Source organism: Leptinotarsa decemlineata, unplaced genomic scaffold, assembly GCF_025532065.1.
Source record: "Leptinotarsa decemlineata unplaced genomic scaffold, Ldec_3_MD MMD2_tig00026358_RagTag_RagTag, whole genome shotgun sequence".
Taxonomy (NCBI): Eukaryota; Metazoa; Arthropoda; class Insecta; order Coleoptera; family Chrysomelidae; genus Leptinotarsa; species Leptinotarsa decemlineata.
This window is the reverse complement of record NW_027412703.1, coordinates 753,238-774,018: the sequence shown is the minus strand read 5'-3', so window position 1 is coordinate 774,018 and position 20,781 is coordinate 753,238. Positions and strand designations below refer to the sequence as shown.

General features: G+C 33.0%; 1 protein-coding gene across 1 annotated transcript in view; it reads right to left on the bottom strand.

Annotated features, from left to right (window-relative positions):
* Positions 1-20,781, bottom strand: part of Smurf (SMAD specific E3 ubiquitin protein ligase) — a 40,951-nt gene that overhangs the window by 3,670 nt on the left and 16,500 nt on the right. The window contains exons 6-9 of the mRNA XM_074184831.1: positions 19,701-19,870; positions 15,967-16,388; positions 9,914-10,300; positions 5,460-6,111 (exon numbers count right to left, since the gene is read on the bottom strand). Of these exons, the coding sequence (XP_074040932.1) occupies positions 5,466-6,111; positions 9,914-10,300; positions 15,967-16,388; positions 19,701-19,870 (1,625 nt within the window). The 3' untranslated portion in view covers positions 5,460-5,465. The remainder of the gene's footprint in view (positions 1-5,459; positions 6,112-9,913; positions 10,301-15,966; positions 16,389-19,700; positions 19,871-20,781) is intronic.

The following is a 20,781-nucleotide window of genomic DNA, read 5'->3' as shown; positions in this document are numbered from 1 at the left end:
GCCCGACCAGAACTCTAGTTGATCGCCTACTCAGATTTAGTAAGTACTCCGGGAATTTTTGGCGATGGCTCTTTAATGAACTCTTTGGCCTGTCTCATACCTTATACCTGGATTTTACACCTCACCAGACACGTGCAATCCATTGTATAATAGGAAAACGGATTTGATAAAATTTGATTTGATTCAATTTGATCGATAAAGTCGACGAAGGCCGTTTGTGCCTGATTCTGATTGGCAAAGGTTCTACCAGTGAGAAAGTTGTCAAAGCGTTTGAAAAGATGGTAGTCGGTTGGCGTCAACTCCCATGCGGTTTTTGATTGTTCGAACTGTAATGAAAAGGTCAAGAAGCTGGAGAAGTTGGTGCTCCACAATTTGAACGATAGACACGTTTCGAGGTCTGTTCTTTGCTTTTACGCAACCAAAACGATCGTTTTTTGGATCGGATTGTCACGTGTGATAAAAAGTGAATCCTCTACCACAACGGATGACGTTCTGGAGAGTGGTTCGATACCTATGAGCCGCCCAGGCACTTTCCAAAGACGGAAACTCACCAAAAAGACCATGGTTGGTGTTTGGTGATCAACAGCTGGTGTGATTCACTATAACTTTCTGCAAACTGTGCCAAACAATCACAGCAGAGTCCTATTGTGAGGAAATCGACGAAATGCACTGAAAATTGCGTCAGTAGTAGCCGCCACTGGTCAAGGGAAGGGATCCGATCCTGCTCCATGACAACGCCCGTCCGCACGTTCACGATACACGAATCACCGTCTGGAAATAACGAGCGTCGAAGTTCTGCCACACCCACCATAACCACCAGCCCTCTCGCCTGTCGAAAAGTAATTTTCAGCATTGTGGATTCTAATGTGGAAATAGTGGGTGATGCCTTTCCCAGAAAGGCTGCTTTGCTATCAGTGATATCATCAATCATTGAGAAAGCCCTAAATCATCATATCTATAAATATTTGGAAGGCTGCAACGTCTTGAGCGATCATGGAGAGTGAAGAACTGTTACGCTTGATATTTTTAAGGCCTTCGACAATGTGTGTGGCATGAAAGTTTGGTGGCCAAACTTCGAAGCTATGGCTTGTTGGATCATTTTTGTGTATTGCCCATCAGCTTCCTGAAAAAACGTTCACTGCAAGTGGTCGTCGATGGATATCTCTCAAATACTTTTACCATCAACGCTGGTGTTCCCCAGGGATCTATATTGTCTCCAACCCTCTTTATATTATATAAATCCTTTATTTAGCAATGAAACTGCTAATACAATACATCTATAATCAAATACGACACCACAATGTGTTAGTCAACTAAACTCAGGAATAAAATTTCAAAGTATGAGTATTACAATAAATATACAACATCTACTTAAAATATCACAGTTGTTAGTCAATATAAAATAGTCAATATAAAATTAATATGATCCCCATGGCTTGGTTTTGCTGTTTTTGTAATCTTTCCATTTCATTTTTATTGGCAGTATATATTATCAATGCACAAAATGTAAAATGTGGTAATATAAGTGTGTTATATATTATAATTTTTGTAGATTTTGTAAGTGTTGACAAAATCTTTCCTAGAAAGCTAACATTTCTTGAGATAGTTTTTATTGCCTCTTGTACGTGTTCTTTGAATGTTAAGCCTCTATCAATTAAGATTCCAAGATATTTCGTCGCACTAACGGTTTCTATTTCTATATTATCAATATGGATATTTAAATGTCTGCTTTCAAGTTCATGATATCCCGTTTTATTAGTAAATAACATGAATTTTGATTTATTACCATTTAATTTCAATACATTATAACTACACCACCGACTTATTTTTTGTAGTTCACTATTCATTGTATCTATCAAATATTCCATATCATGTGCACAGTAATATACAAGTGTGTCATCAGCAAAGAGATGAATTTTACACTTGTCTACCTCATTAACAATATCATTTATATATATTAGGAATAAGAGTGGTCCTAGTGTACTGCCCTGAGGTACTCCGTTATTATTGACAATTTCACAGGACGTTACATTAAGTTTTGTTACTTGTCTTCTACTATTCAGGTAATCTTCAAACCATTTATAGACTGTACCGGATATTCCATAATTTCTCAATTTAAGCAGGAGTCTTTTCCTATTTACTGTCTCAAAGGCTCTTTTAAAATCTAAGTAAACTGCTCCTATATTCATATTTTGATCTGTCCACATTTTCCAGTCAAATAAAACACTTTGGACCGCTGTTTCGCAATTATGCCCAGTTCTAAAACCTGATTGATTTTCAGTTAGAATATTATTACTATTTAAAAAATTTAACATTTGTACATAGACAACTTTCTCAATTAGTTTTTCTATTGCCAACAAAGTATTTATTGGTCGCATATCACTGGCTTTACTTGTATCCTTTACTTTTGGAACTGGAATTATTGTTGATACTTTCAGCATAGATGGAAATGTATCACTGTGTAGGGAATAGTTGACAAGGTTTAATAACGGGCCTTTTATATTATGATATACTTTTTTTAGGAATTCCGTTGTTAGATCATCATTGCTACCTTTATTTTTCATTGTCACCAATTTATCATGTAGCTCCTCAAAACTAATCAATTTGAAATCACTCAAATGTTCTTTTGCAGTGTTTTGTATCCTTATTTCATCTTGTGTCTCAATATGTATTTCTTTCTACTAATTTATTGATACTTTCTACAAAATATGTATTGAGTTCATCAGGAATCATATTAATATCTACTTGACAATCATCATTGTCAATCTCTAACTTGGTGAATTTTGTTATTTCTTTTGGTGACAGCAAAGGTTTCAGTGTTTTCCACATTTTTTTGGGGTCACCACTACAATTATCTATTTTGTCCTTGTAAAATATTGATTTTTGTTCTCTAATAACTTTCACCACATTATTTCTTGCCTGTTTGTAGTTTTCTTTGTCTTCAATCGGTTTTGATTTCTTATATAGTTTGTATTTATTATCCCTGTATACTACTGCATTTCTAACTGTATCATTCCACCATTCTTTATATTCCGGTTTAATTATTTTTTCCTGTTTTGGAGCAGCTTTATCCAAACATTCTTTCATAATACCTGTCAGATACTGGCATTTCTCATCTACATTATCATGATGGTATACCCAATTTACCTTTGCCAGCTCATTATTTATATCATCATAATTAATTTTGCCTCTAGTGTATATACAATATTCGTATGGTGTTTGGTCTTTATCATTGTTTAAATTAAGTGTAATTAAATAATGATAATTTATTTTTGGAGTTTTGTGTATATGAGCTGAAATATTCCTGTTAGTAATCACCAGATCTATAATACTTCCACCATTGTCAGTAGGATGAGTAATATCATCAATAACTTGCATGAAGCCCATATCAGAGGTAATTTCCCTCAATCGTTTGCTGTAGGTAGTGTTTGCTGAGAAATTTATATTGAAATCCCCCACAATCAGAACCAAGCAATTTATATCAGACAAAGAAGTGGCCCACTGTTCAAAAAAGTTCAAAAAATCAGCATCACTACTATTGGGTGAATGATATAAACAAACTAGGTGGATACACTTCTTATTGTATAATACTTTTAATTCTAATATCCAAAAATTTTTTGTTGAGATATGTTTATCTAAATTTAATATTTTTAAATAATGTCTTAGGTAAATTAATACTCCTCCTGTATGTCGACTTTCACTGTCAACTCTAGTAATTTGATATCCATCAATAAAGATTTCGTTGTCCCCAATATCATAAATTAACCTCAATTCACTTAAGCACGCCGCTATGGGATGGTATTTGGTTATTAAGGCATGTATTTCATTATATTTGGGCAGTAAGCTTTGCACATTCATAACCAATATTAGGCCTGTATTTCCAACGATTACTCGTTCTTCCGATACGGTATATCAACGAAAAAACCAAGAATCCAATATACAGGGTGTTAATTAAGTATGTACCATAAATTTAACACACGATTCTTTAGGTAATTTTAAGACGAAATGTTATTATAAACATGGGTCCGCAAATCCTTCGTTCTCAAGATACAGGGTGTTAAAATAAAAATAAAAAGTTATTCGTAAATATCTTAAATATCCTTTACCTAATTTTGTTGTAATTTGGCAATGGTATTTATAACATTAAGGTGCTAATTTAGCCCGAACGTGATTCAATTTATCAAGTCCAGTGGCGTCTCGAGCGGGATTTGAACGGATATTTTTGACTTGAAAATGTACGCCACCGACTCTTGTGCAATTTTTATTATTTCTTTGGATTGAGCAACTTTTTTGTCTCTTGAATCACATTTGGGCCGAAAACAATCCACGGGCCTTTAACCAAATGTGCTTCAGCACATGTGCTAAAGTGCTTTAGAACATTTGGTTAATGTGCTAAAGTGATTTAGCACATTTGGTTAGCACATTTGGTTTAGCACATTTGGTTAAAATGTTTACTTTTAATACTTGAGTAATACTTGAGAAAGTGTGTGTTGATTATATTTTATTGGCTTTTTTATATTCTATAACTAGTTACATTTATATTTTTATATTTATATATTACTTTTATTACTTATGGATGTTCATCACAGTTTGTGTTATTGTGTTGTTTATATTATTTTGACTTGACTTATAATATGGTTACATATTATTTGGACTGACTTTTATAGTATGGTTACATGTAGTTATTTACATTTATATGTTTTTACATTTACTTTTATTTTTATAATTGACATTTTCTTTGTTTATTGTGCATTGATTTCTGTCAACTGTACTTTTCAGCCAAAGAAATAAATATTATTATTATTATTATAACTCAGTACACCTCGAACTACACTGTTTAAAAACTCTTTCATCTGAAGAACTGTGTTTATGTGGAATACACTTCCTGAGAAGTTTATTCCACATAACAACTTTCATGCTGACGGAATTAATCGACTTGTGTTACGTTGTCAAAATTGCACTGATTCAAATGGTGCTATTTTCAAATAAATTATATGAGTATTCGCTGAGATATCACTGTTTAACTTAAACAAATAAAAACGAACCAAACTTTGGCAACAACTTAATAGGTTTTCGTTAGATGTTAATCTTTTTGGGAAAGAACGGTTTTGGCTTTCTACTTCTCCATCTTTATACAAAAAAAAAATGTGGGAATTTTTCGAGTCCCACATCTGGTGGGAATCGTGTAATTCTGTGTTTATATGAAAGTAGTTGTTTCAGGAGGGATTTTTCTACCGATTTGTGTTTGAAAGTTACTTCTTTGCATGACCTACACATCTTTGTATGGTTAATTTTTTGAAATCGATCACTTCCTTACTTTCTTTGGAATGTTCCCACATTTATTTTGTATAAAGGTGGTGAAGTGGAAATCCAAAACCTTTCCTTCCCGAAAATCAATCTCTCCTAAAAATACACCCCTTTTAATTCATGTCAATCCATTTTTTTCATTTTATGATTACCTTAATTCATTCAACTGCGAATCCACAGGTTTCTTCTACAGCTTGAGTGAGTTTATCCAACAAAACTTGATAACACTCGTACGGAGGTATATCTATCCTATTAAAACAAGTGTGTGCTTTGGGTAAATTCTGCAAAGGTACATCAACACAGTGTATAGTAAAGAGCCTTGGTCCAGCTGCCCCCGTACTTCCTTGTAAAGCTTTGAAACCCTGAAGCGGTACTCTAGAACTCCCAGTGACGAACTGTAGTAATCTGGCTCTCATTTCCTCTGAATATGACTCGACCGCTTGCCAAAACCACTGAACAACAGGTGTATCAGGAGTGCAGTGCTTCAATCTCGTATGAGACTGCCAGTCGGCAATATCAATCGAACCGATACCACTTATGACAAGTTCCAATTCTCGCTCATCAAACGGTCTCAGAACAGTTGACGGAATCAGTTCGGAAAAACCTTTTTGTAGAGCTAGAAACTGTTGTTCGATGCCACGCATGAACCTATAATTGACGTACAGCTTCACATACTCTCGTTTATTGTCTTCGGTTACTGTTATTGTCGCGCCTCCTGGCTTTAGTTCATGAACTTTTACTACCCCGAAGCTATTATTCTCTACCGAGAATGTTGTTTCCAATAGTCCACTGATATTATTTTCCCTGAAAAGAGATCAAAATTTGTTTGAAAAATCTACTCGTAACGATTGAGATGGCAGTTTAATGCAAGACCCATTGGTTGAAAACTCAAAGGCAATGAGGATTTGAGACCTCAATTTTGTCGTGTTGAAAAAAAGATTGAGATGATTACTGAAATTTATAATCTATTTTCACTACTACATTGTGAAGAATGTAAAAATTTGTTTCAATCGTGAGTAATGACACTATGTTGGTTCTAGCTCAAAATCCCATGCTCTTTCTTATGGTGCTTTATTTTAGCCATTTTCGGACCTCCGAACGGTACCTTGTGGAACTCCTAACCTAATTTATGGTACGGAGTGACGTGGCGTTTATAAAAACCTACAGTACTTCTTATAGGGAAACACGTTTGGCGGTTTTTGTAAAATCCTTATAGTGAAAATCATACAATAAACTGTATTGATTATTATCATTATTATTATTATTTTCAACTAAATATGATGACACATTCTTCATATTGAGTTCTGCTTCATGTGAGGGGTTATTTGACCAGGCTGATATTGCAGTTGCAAATATGCAATATGCTTAATTACTGTTCCAGAAACGGCCTCGTACTGAATTACATCAATAAAACTAACACTTAATTTGGAATAAATAGTATATTTCATAAAAGCTTAAACGAATTTAATAAACTATCACAATTTGTAAAATAATCTGATTCAATAAACCAATTTAAGTTATCATTAAAGAACTATATTAGTAACAGCTAATTATGATATTTGTTTTTTTATTGTTTCTTTAATGTGATCTAACCTAACAATCTATAGATAAGTATGTATATTTTGTTTTCCTTTAAATGTACTTTTAAATGTTCATTATATTTACCTAGTTTAGTAATGTTGTAAGATATTTACAAATTCGTAATTTTTTTTGATATATTAGGCTTGTCTATTAAATAAATGAATGAATAAATAAATAAATAGCAACATATCAGATACCATTGTTTTCTCACTTAGAGAAATGGATTACAGTATATTGGTTAGAGCTAATACTAAATCTATTTAGTATTAGCTCAGAAAAATCAGTCAAATTCTTAGAGTTGCACATTAACTCCCAATTATTCTGAAATGATTATCTATCTTCTATAATATATATATATATATATATATATATATATATATATATATATATATATATATATATATATATATATATATATATATAAATTACGTGTCACGTTGTTTGTCCGCGATGAACTCCTAAACTACTAAACTGATTTTAATCAAATTTGCAAACCGTGTGCAGTTTGATCAAACTTGAAAGATAGGATAGCTTACATCTTAATTTATAGTCGCAATATTATTTTATTGTAAATTATTTGTCTATTATTTGACATTCACAATTATCTGTTAACTCCAAACGATTTTAACAGATGGCGATATCTATTGACTGTATTGAGTAAGTAATCAATAGATGGCGCTGCTACACCTACAAACGTGTCATACAAGCTACAATGGAGAATGTTCCTCAATTTGGGTCATTACAGCAAATGCAAGTTTGAACAAAATAAAGTTGAGTTTAATTCATGAGTTTTTCAAATTCACTTCAAAAAGTATTCAAATTGATGTTTCAAATGTTGGGTTTTAATTTTTAAAGGGATTTGTTTCTAATTCACATATTGGCAACAGCGCATATATCAAGATGAAATAATTTATACGTACCTAGATATTCTACTTTAAAAAAGGAAAATTATCTTTATAAATCAACAATTAAGCCAGAATATCAATTATAGTTCAATACCACCTCCACAAGCCACATAAACAACAGTTGTTTTGTTATTTATTTATATAGAGGAAGATAGGTTGGGTGCACAAAATGTCATATGTCACAGATTGTCTCGGAACTCGGAACATAAGTAGACAGAATCAATATAACTGAAGAATTGAGATTGTCATCTATGGATGTTAATATATTATAATTTCACTTAGTTATTAGTTTTAATATATAATTTTACATAATTGTTCATATCCTATATATACATAATTTTTTATTACACTGACTTGTTCTATATCATTGAGTTATGATCCAGAAGAACCAATAAAATATTATTATTATTATTATTATCTTGTTAACTGGTATTTTTTTGTAACTCTAATTTATCTACAAGCATTTTTTAGAAACTTTATTGAAGAATCTTATCCTCTCAAACCTATTTTAGAAAATGTATTGACGTGTCTAAAAACTGTGTGTTTCTTGAGACTAATAAAAGTATTATTATCATTATTATTAACGAAGATATAGGGAATATTATTGGAGTTTTTTCCCAACACCAAATCGTTATTTTTAACACCTCGACACGTGTTTCGATCACCAAGTGATCATCTTCAAAGAGGAAGATTAAAACAGTTTTAATCTTCCTCTTTGAAGATGATCACTTGGTGATCAAAACACGTGTCGAGGTGTTAAAAATAACGATTTGGTGTTGGATTGGTGATCAAAACACGTGTCGAGGTGTTAAAAATAACGATTTGGTGTTGGATTGAAACAGTTTTAATCTTCCTCTTTGAAGATGATCACTTGGTGATTGAAACACGTGTCGAGTTGTTGAAAATAACGATTTGGTGATGGATTAAAACAGTTTCAATCTTCCTCTTTGAAGATGATCACTTGGTGATCGAAACACGTGTCGAGGTGTTAAAAATAACGATTTGGTGTTGGATTGAAACAGTTTTAATCTTCCTCTTTGAAGATGATCATTTGGTGATCGAAACACGTGTTGAGGTGTTAAAAATAACGGTTTGGTGTTGGATTGAAACAGTTTTAATCTTCCTCTTTGAAGATGATCACTTGGTGATCGAAACACGTGTCGAGGTGTTAAAAACAACGATTTGGTGTTGGATTGAAACAGTTTTAATCTTCCTCTTTGAAGATGATCACTTGGTGATCGAAACACGTGTCGAGGTGTTAAAAACAACGATTTGGTGTTGGATTGAAATAGTTTTAATCTTCCTCTTTGAAGATGATCACTTGGTGATCGAAACACGTGTCGAGGTGTTAAAAATAACGATTTGGTGTTGGATTATAACAGTTTTAATCTTCCTCTTTGAAGATGATCACTTGGTGATCGAAACACGTGTCGAGGTGTTAAAAATAACGATTTGGTGTTGGGAAAAAACTCCAGTAATATTCATTACTACACCAAAGGTTCCAAACAGTGCATCATAAGAAGATATAGGGCTTAGTGCTTTTAGCACGTCACCCTCAACGATTTTTATATTTTATCAGTACTATTATTATCATTCAACCCTCATTCCAAAGTTCAATTTTATCTAATACAACAACCCAACCAATATTTGTTCCCTCCATCCTGATTGGCTGAAAGTCCCTCTGTGTCATAAATTAGGTTGGGTGTTCTACAAGGTTCCGTTCGGAGTTCCTAAATGAAGCACCACATGAAAAAGCATTGGATTTTGGGCTAGAACCAGCATAGTACATTTACTATTGTACTTTGACTCTACTTTCATCTCAATCACCCAGTTGTTGAAACTATTGATATGATTCTGGCGAGTAAGGAGACAACAGACAACAATCAACAGTGAAGGCACAAAAATATGTGAGAATAAACGTTTCTGTTCATTGTAATATTGTTTTTGTACCGAAAAATAGTCTAAACCTAACCAAAATATGAATAGTCAATGTTAATGCAAATATAGTTACTTCCTACTAATTTGTGTAATGTGAAAATCAAGAAAAAAGTTTGGGATGAAGATTCATCCGACATGGTAGTCATTTCAAAAAATTATGTACTGAACAAAATGTTACTTACAACATCCACGTAAGGCTTCTGTGCAGTTCAGGATCAACCCCCTCGATATCTTGTAAAGTAATGGGTTTGTTCAACAACTGTTTGTAGAAAGGTAAAGTAAAACCCCCTTCCAGCTGATGGTTATGGAAAACCGCTACTCCCAGTATTCGTCCAACGAAATGGAAATATGAAAGATGTTCGGGGTTTACCGATGAGTCCGGGTTGATTTGAAGAGTATAATGATCATCTCGACTGTACTGAAATAAACCGTATTGGGGATTTAGCATTTCTCTTGACAAAAGGTGTAACCACTCTCTCGCAATCCCGCCATAATCCAAGCCTTCTTCACCACGGAATTTAACCATTAACCTTTTCCGCATATCTTTTGGTCGCATTTTCATGATTAGTCTGAAATCAAAGAAAGAAATTTATTTGTATAGTAGACCTAGTACACGGCTTGAACATGTAGTAGTAGTATATATTTGGTGCTAATACAAAGTTTACACAGGTCATAACAGATATTGCTTATCTATAAATACAAAATATAAAATATTCAGATAACTTGAATGGTTAAATGGACAATTACTATGGATATACATACATTTGTGCAAATAAAACAAACTATGAAATAGAAATATAAAACAAGTTGAAATATATATGATTAAGTGGTATTACATGTCTCGAAAACCATCACTAAAATATTCATCTAAGGAATAAAAAGCTTTTTTAATTAAAAAATTTTTGATTCTGTATTTGAACTCCTTTAAAGGTAGATTTTTGATATTTTGGGGAAGCGAATTATACATTTTTGGAGCATAATAATTTACGCCAGTTCTGGTTCTGTTGACTCTATGGTTCTGGAGATACAGATTTGAATTATTTCGAGTGTTATAACTGTGGATTGCATCATGTGTAGTATAACCTCTTATGTTTTTTAACATGTAGCAGGCATTGCAATATATATAATGATGGAAGTGTAAGTATTTTATTATTTATGAAGCTACCTCTACACTCTTGCCTGTAAGAAAGGTTATCAAGAATCCTAATTGCTCTTCTCTGGATGCCAAATAAATCTGATGCATTGGGCACATGGCCCCAGACAAGTACTGAATACGATATGTGAGATTGAATAATCCCGTGGAAAGCTGTTTTCAGAACTGGTTTTGATACCGCTTTTTGTAAGTTCCTCAGGAGATGAGTATTTTTGGATATTTTGACTATAAGTCTATCAATATTTACATTCCAAGTCAATTTGGGGTCAATGTATACACCTAGAAACCTAACATATTCAGGGTTACTGATATCTGGCACTTCGCGCAACGAAAAAATGACTGTTTGGCTCTTATCTTCATTAAGTTTAAGATTATTTACGGCAAACCACTCACTGACATTTGTCAGAGTATCCTCGAATGTAGTATGCAAAGTATCAATATTATTTCCAGAAATTGATACAGTTGTATCATCAGCAAACAGCACGAAGTTAGCACTTGTGTCACTAAATCTTATATCATTGAAGTAAATCAAGAAAAGGATCGGTCCCAATATCGACCCCTGGGGAACTCCATACTCAATAGGAAGTAAGCTAGTAAATTTGCCATTCAAGTAAACAGCTTGCTGTCTGTCGTCCAGATAGGACTTCATCAGTTTAAGACTGCCTGTAGATAATTTATAATATTGAAGTTTTGAGAGCAAAACTTTAGGGCAAACACAATCGAACGCCTTACTCAAGTCACAAAAAAATGACATTGTGAATCCGCCGGATTCAAAACTATCAGTTATAGTCTCAACAAGTGAATTTATAGCCATTGTTGTTGAGTGTTGGGATCGAAAACCGAACTGTACAGTAAATAAATTATGTTGTTCAAACTGATTAGTTAAAGGTATTTTCAGCAGTATTTCGAATATTTTGGCAAAATAAGGTATGATAGAAATATATCTATAAAATGATCAAATTTTTCGTTTATTGTCAACAAGTGGTCAGAAATGAAGTCCCACTTGATATTTTTCACATGATTATTCAACCTCAGCAAACCTGACTCAGTAATTGGTCTTAAAGTAATAAAGTCTGTCGCTTGAAGGTGATTGACAATGTTTCGTGATGAATTTCACTAGTTCGGACTTCCATTGTCTATTATATAAAATGATTTGAAATCCCTGAAACAAGTAAAAAAGAATAATTAAAAAGAATAGTTGAAAATAACAATTATATTAAGCAACAATAAACCTGAAATGAAATGATAGTGAAATAACCTACAAGTAAAAATATAATAATTGAATAAATAAAAATTAAGGAATGCAAAAAGAAAATAATAAAAAATAAAAAAGTGTAGAGATTCCAAGTCACGTTAGTTCACGACGTTTCGATTGTTGGTATCTACAATCGTCTTCTGGTGGTGATCACCAGAAGACGATTGTAGATACCAACAATCGAAACGTCGTGAACTAACGTGACTTGGAATCTCTACACTTTTTTATTTTTTATTATTTTCTTTTTGCATTCCTTAATTTTTATTTATTCAATTATTATATTTTTACTTGTAGGTTATTTCACTATCATTTCATTTCAGGTTTATTGTTGCTTAATATAATTGTTATTTTCAACTATTCTTTTTAATTATTCTTTTTTACTTGTTTCAGGGATTTCAAATCATTTTATATAATAGACAATGGAAGTCCGAACTAGTGAAAGTCTGTCGCGTTCATCTTGTTTTTTGGAAATTTGATGTTGATAACAGTACTCATATGATCGGACAGCGATAGATCTAATACATCAGTGGTGTAGTTATTTTGGATTATATTGGTGATGATATTGTCAAGACATGCATTTCCCCTTGTGTTTTGTTTTATTGTGGTATGAAGCCCATATGAGGTCAATAGATCAGTGAAATATTTTGTTCTCCTGTCATTAGTATTAAATTTAGGATTAAAGTCGCCGTTAATTATAATATTATATTTTGTTTTTGAAAGTCGTTCCAACACTTTAATCATCACATTTACAAAGATATCAAAATCACCCAGAGGGGAACGATAAATAGTAAGAAGCAGTATATTGTGCTTGCTAGATTCACGAGCACATATTTCACAATGTATTTCTGTTGATAATTGATCTATTTCTTCGATTGCCTTATAGAGAACAGAACCAGAACTATCTTGTTTTACCAGTATGATAACTCCACCGTGACTACGGTTCTTCCTGCAAAATATATTAGCAACTGAATAATGCTCAAATACAAATCCACAAAATTCTTCCATTTTCATCCAGTGTTCTGTCAAACATATATAGTCATATTGAAGACTATGAGATTCCAATTCTACTAGGTTATTCCTTAAACACTGGATGTTAAGTTGTAGAACAGAATAAAATTCATGATTGTCGTGGTTTTCATTTCTTGGCTTGCCTATGCAAGTATCAGGAATCATATTGTTAATTGAATTAGAATGGTCATTTCCATCCTTCATATGTGTCATCAGTTCTTCAAAGTTTGTTGGTCCAGATAAGGGTATAAAAAATGTTTTTGTTGATTCTTCTCGTTACCAGTGATTTTTGGTTTATTGATTTGACCATAACTTGTTTGGTGATCCGTAGATTGGGTCATGTTCATAAAATTCACTTGGATATGTTTCAGGAGAGCTTTAGCCAAATACTGCTTTCCAATGTTATTTAGGCTATACCCATTTTGATGGTAATTTGTACTTCTTAACACAGAATTACAATCAAAGAAATGTGAAAGACTTATTTGTTTGGAAAAAATCTTTCTTATAAACAATAAGTGGTCTTCATAAATCAACTCATTTATTTTTTCAAGGTCATAACGAAAAGGTTGGGATATAACAACAGCATTAGTGTGTTTTGTCTCAAGGATAAATTCTTCAATAAGATGGATATTAGTCATATTTGGCCATAAAAATATGGTATCAAGCTTTGTAAAGTGTTGTGAGTTTAGGAGTGCTGTATTTACCAGTTCCTTATGTATTGCGTTTGGTTTAAGTATTGTCTGGATCTGAAAGTTGTTGGTTTGTCTCAGCAAATTATTCATCAAATTTTTACCTTGAGATCCAGCTACAGTTAGTATTTGTTCATCTATACTGAGTATGACACACATTTCCCATTTGACATGAGGTTTTATTATTCCTGTCACTGACTTTTCCTGCTTGGGTTAATGTTTCATACATTTGTGTTTGTATTCCCTTATCACTATAACATACTGAAGGAGTTTGAGTGGAGGTTATAGTTATATGTCAATTCGTACTATAGGTTGCCTTTTATGTTTCGGGATTTGGCAACCTTACTGTTGCAATCTGGCAACTGACAGCTCTATCGAGTTGGACATTTTTGAGCTTGTACGTACTCAGAACGTTTTGACATAAGCGCGCTATTTGTGTTGTTTACAGTATCTTAAAAGATTCATCTTGGCCAAAAAATGGAATTAAATCGTGAACATTTTCGTGCGATTATTTTTTACAGCTTTTGACGTGGATTAACTCAGCAACAGTGCATGGATGAACTTAATTCAATTTTTGACGATGAAGCTCCATCAAGGACCAGTGTTTATCAATCAATCAAACTGTACTTTATTGTCTAAGAATAATTATTCTTATTGACAAAGTGAATAAATAACAATGAAGTGGATATCCACTGTGTCCAATACATATGAGACAAAAAATATGAAAATATAAAATGTAAAGATGAATAATTATTTATATACACATATATACACATATATATATATATACACACACATATACATACACATACACATATATATACACACACATATGTATAAATAAAATGTCCATATAAAATGTCCATATAAATAAGCACAACCATGACAAATAGAATGATGACATTCACTCACATATATTCGAAACTAATTACAAAACAATATCTAGACATGAAGTTGATACCTATATCTTTATGCAAATATAAATGATTAAAAATGGTCATTGTAATATTCCTCCAGGTCATAATACACTTTTGAAATGAGAAATACTTTTATCTCCTTCCTGTATTTTTTTTTATTTCCGATTGCTTTAAAATGTTCAGGCAAATGATTGTACATGTTTTTGCTTTCGTATATTATTGAATTTTTAATTTGAGTCGACCTAGGTACTGGCAGGGAGATATGGCAGTTATTTCTGGTGTGCCTGGGATTTAATGGGTTATCATTCGATAAATGTCGGTTGTGAATCAAGCATACAGTCTCCATAATGAAAAGGCATGTAAGCGTAAGAATTTGATGCTTGATGAATAGTGGTCTACAGTGATCCCTTGCTTTGGCCTTGTACAAATAACGGATTGCTCTCTTTTGTAGAATGAACACAGAATTCCATAAGGTTTTCCTACAAAAACCCCAAAAGGGTAGTCCGTATCTAATATGGGATTCTATGAGTGAAAAATATGTGTTTCTGCCAATAGCTGTACCAAGCTCGTTTGTCACTACTCTAATAGCATAACAGCCCGATGCTAGTCTTTTTTTCAAGGACGTTATATGTTCCACAAACCCTAACTTTCTGTCAATGTGTATACCCAGGAATTTAGTGTTCGTTTTGTTTTCTACTTGATGTGTTCCTAAGACCAAGTTTTCGAATTCGAATTTGAAGGTAATTATATTAGTTTTTTCCACATTGAAACAAAGATTATTTGAGTTACACCAAGATTCGATTTCGCTGAGTTCATTGGAAATAACTGTTTTTAGAACATCCACATTTTTTCCATGCCATAGGATAGTGGTATCGTCCGCAAATAATGTGAATCTTCCTGTGATTGGTAAATATGGTATATTGGTCCGAGTACCGATCCCTGAGGAACTCCTGATTTGACAGGAGAATAATCCGAACAGTTTTATCGACGGTATGATGAATTAAATCGTGGTCGTAGTTCATTCCAAGACGAATTTCGTGAAGGTCGTCCAAAATTAGTTGTTGTTCTAAAAACCATTGATGCTGTGCGCGAACTGATATTACAAGATCGTCATGTAACCTATCGTGAGATAGGTTACATGACAGGATACATGACGAACATTACGAACCACATGTAGCAAATGCAGAAAATGATGAATAATTATTTACTTTACCTGTAACTCTCCTCAAAAACTTCACTCCTCGATACTTCAAGCCGACAATGTCCACTTTGAGGTTGTAAAGCAGTCAGTTCAGCTCGCAAAACCTTCAATTTTGCTACTAAATCTCTCCTGTATTTAGGTAAATGTTCCGACTCGTTCAACAAACTTTGAGGCAAATCTTCAGTCAGCCTTGTTCTAGGAGACAAAGGCTCAATATTTTGAGACGGAGGCAATACTGTATTGACGGTAACAGGTGCAACAGTGGTCGTAGCTGTAACACTAACTGATGGAGAAACTGTGGAGGCAGAGGCATTTGTTGTAGAGGTAGCACCTACAGGAATGTTTCCTTTTTTCAATATGTTATTGAGTATTTGTGAATTCAACCTTGGGTCGGTGAACTGTGTAGTTCGTTTATTGTGGTCCACAAAGTATATCTGAAAATAAACCAAATATACAGCGTGACTCACGGTCGATGGTAGGTTAGACGTTTCTGGAAAACGCAAAGCATGTTTTTCCTGAAAATTTCATCTCTCACATTTCCTTACCTGTTCTATCGATCTAAAATATTTTCAGCATTGCGGCGTTGCCACTTCCATCAAAAAGTCCTAGCAACTTTAATTTTTCAAATGGAACACCCCGTATATTAATACATTTTTGGAATCGCTCTGGTATTTTAATACTTTTTTGTTAAGAATGTCCTACACCTGTCTCTATCTGTTTTCGAGATAAAAAATAAATTGTGCTAAATATGGTCCAAAACATATCCTTAATTGAAATTAAGTAACATCAGTATTCTCAATTCATGAAAAGTTGATATTTTGATGATAGTTTGGACAAACTCGAAATATTCAAATAACACCAAGAAAACGACTCCATATCATACAGGGCGTGCTAAAATTACTATTATTTCCATTGTGCATAAAAGTAGTCGAAAGTTCATTTTTTCAAATGAAACCCTCTGAATATTACTCAGTAAATTGAAAGATGGTGAAAAATGCTACAAGATGATATATCATGTCCCTATACCTAAATCGTCAAGTTTTCTCAATAAAGTCGCTTCTTCGAGAAACAATTTTTTTTAGAATTTGGATTTAGGTAGCAGTGGAATTATCAACCTTATAGCAGTTCGGTTACTTTTATAAGTAATTTACAAAGAGTTATCGACGGTGTTTCGAATCATCTTCCAAAATGAATGCAAATATTGATTATTCAAACGAAGTTCTTATGAAATTATTTATTATACACATGAAAAAAGTGATCAAATCATTGTCAGAACGTGTAAAAAATTCAACCAAATGTATCCTGAATTAATACCAATGAACGAGAGGAAGTTTGTAAGATTACAAAATAATTTTCCTAACTATGGCTCCATGTTAAAAGCGCCTTAAACATTACCAAAACCTGTTATTTCAAATGAGGACTGTTAACGTTTTGGCATATTTTTATGCATATCCAGAAGCTTCCATTCGCAGTGCAGAAAAAGATTTAGGTGTATCACATGCTTCAGTACAACGAATTTTGAAAAATCACGGAAAGCATTCGTATAAATTTACCAAAGTTCAAGCTCTAAAGGCAGAAGACTTCGAACGTAGAATGCATTTTTGTGAATCCCTTTTGATTCATACATAGGAAGATCGGCAATTTTTGTCAAAAATAATTTGGAGCGACGAATAAAAATTTACGAGGGATGGTATCTTCAATAGAAGGAATAAACATTTTTGGGCTGATCATAACCTCATGTTACAAAAGAAATGGGTTTTCAAGAAAAATTCGACCTGAATGTTTTCTGTATTCTGAAGAACAATAAAATTAGCTTTTTTATTTATGAAGACACACTGAGTGCAGAGAGATATCTCCAAATATTAAGGATGACTGTAACCGATTTTCTTGAAAATTTGCCTTTAGAGTAATATAGGAATTCGTAGTTTCAACTGGACGGAGCGCCAGCTCATTCCACCCAGGTAGTTTCCAGGAAATTTGACGAACTCTTCGATGAGGCGTTTAGGGCCGTGGGATTGGCCACCGAGATCACCCGATCTCACGCCACTTGACTTTTTTTATGGGGTGTTTTGAAAGAAAGGGTATACAGTACTCCAGTGCCTACCAAAGAAGAATTGCAACGGCGAATAGTGCGAAGTATTGAAGATCTGGATCCCCAGGAAATTGAAAAAGCAACCACAAGTCGCGTACAAAAAAATATTTTAAAGTGTTTAGAATGTAATGAACAACATTTTCAGCATTTATTGTGAAAATGTGATATTTTGTTTACAATTTTGTTATTTTGAATGATCCTATTCTGTTATTGTCTGTACTTTCACATGTTTTAGCCCAGAAATTACTGATTTTTGGTACAGTTGTTCCCTGCAAACTTTGAGCCATAGTTAAGGAAATTATTTTGTAACCTTACAAACTTCCTCTCGTTCATTGGTGTTAATTCAGGATACTTTGGTTCCGACAATGATTTGATTACTTTGTTCATGTATATAATAAATAATTTCATAAGAACTTCGTTTGAATAATCGATATTTGCATTCATTTTGGAAGATGATTCGAAACACCGTCGATAACTCTTTGTAAATTACTTATAAAAGTAACCGAACTGCTATAAGCTTGATAATTCCACTGCTACCTAAATCCAAATTCTAAAAAAAAAAAATAATGTTTCTAGAAGAAGCGACTTTATTGAGAAAACTTGAAGATTTAGGTATAGGGACATGATATATCATCTTGAAGCATTTTTCACTATCTTTCAATTTACCGAGTAATATACAGGTGTTTCATTAGAAAAAATGAACTTTTGACTACTTTTATGCACAATGGAAATAATAGTAATTTTAGCACGCCCTGTATGATATGGAGTCGATTTCTTGGTGTTATTAGAATATTTCGAGTTTGTCCAAACTATCATCAAAATATCAACTTTTCATGAATTGAGATTACTGATGTACTTAATTTCAATTAAGGCTATGTTTTGGACCATATTTAGCATAATTTATTTTTTATCTCGAAAACAGATAGAGATAGGTATAGGGCATTTTTAACAAAAAAGTATTAAAATACCAGAGCAATTCCAAAAATGTATTAATATACGGGGTGTTCCGTTTAAAAAAATAAAGTTACTAGGACTTTTTGATAGAAGCGGCAACGCCGCAATGCTGAAAATATTTTAGATCGATAGAACAGCTAAGGAAATGTGAGAGGTGAAATTTTCAGAAAAATCATGCTTTGCGTTTTCCAGAAACGTCTAACCTATCATCGACCGTGAGTCACACTGTACAGAAGTATAATAAAAACCTAATTATGTTTTGCTTGAAAAAACGTTAAGAAACGTGTTATTTTGGAAACATTATAGTAGAGCATCAATAAATCAAGTGTCAAAAATCCAAAACGTCAAAAATCCGAATGCTCGCTTCAAACATGTTAAGTATACTTTGCACGATATTGTGAGGAAGTGACCTTAGGAGAGTCTTGAATCATCCTTTTCTACTCCCTCCAGCGGGCCAGTCTATTTTTAGCCCTGTCGGTGTGAGAGAACAGTCGTAGTGCTTTGGCTGAATGGTCCCAACTTGATGACAGCTTTTTGGTAACATCACATTAATCACTATCAAATATCGAAAGTTTTGATCCTAGCATTTTCACTAACAACAACCAAAGAAAGGCCAACGATCTGAGCAAATGATGTAACAATCCGAAAGTTTCTTCTGTGCAGTTTAGCTGTACAAACTTCATTATTAATATCTACTTACCCTTCCAGAGCTTGTCTGTCTCATTTCCCAACCAGGTGGAAGAGGACCAAGATGATCTAGATCAAGGCTCAATGGGGTTAGGTCTTTAGGTATTCTGGGATCATGCCAAGTGGAGACACCTGTTGGAGTATGGAAAAAATAGACTTGTCCTTGTTGTGTTGTACGCAACTCTGGAAAAATTTGATTTGAATACCAACGTGAAGATCAAAAAATATTTAGTTTGTAACAAGTGTGATAGTCGAATTGTCTAAAATATTTCAGAATATTTTCTTGTCAATTATGTTTCTTTGAAATATATTTATATAGATAGATAGATATTTATTTTCTCCTTCATTGCCACTATTACATGGATGGAGTCAGAAATACATAAAATGAAATGTAAAATGTATAAGGTATATATACTAAACACATCTTCCATAGACATGGATTGTGAACGTCAACAAGGATATAAACCAAGGTAAGCTTATGGAAATTACATAAAATATGAATTGTGTACAATTAAATAGCATGCAACAGATACAAACTTAGTATACTGGAGATAAAATCCATGTATATACTAATACACTGTGTACACCGATACACTGTTTGTGGGTTAGTATACACAGATGTGAGTTATGTATAACTGAAAATCGCAATTAAGATACAGTTCCAGATAACATTACAATATACCAACTGACCTTACACAAAACTAGAGTGCAGTTAAACAATTATACCCACTAATTATGCTAACAAGGTTTATTTATTGGTTATGTACTACTATTTATAGTTTTTAAATAATTTTCAAATTCTTGTATATTGCAACCTTTGTTCATAATCTTTCTCAGTTATTTTTGGAAGATTATTACGGACGAATATTTGATATTGTGAGGAAGCAAGTTGAAATAAGAACATCCTCTGTAGATTTCAGTTTTTTTTTAAAGAATGCGTGATTAACCCTGCCCAATCGCAAATTTTTAGAATTTCCAGTGGCATACTTTGAAATATCTCCTACTTTCTCAAAGTAATTGATGTTTGTTTTGACATACATTAAGATTTTCATGAGATATATACTAGTTAAGGTAGGAATGTTGTTCCAATATGA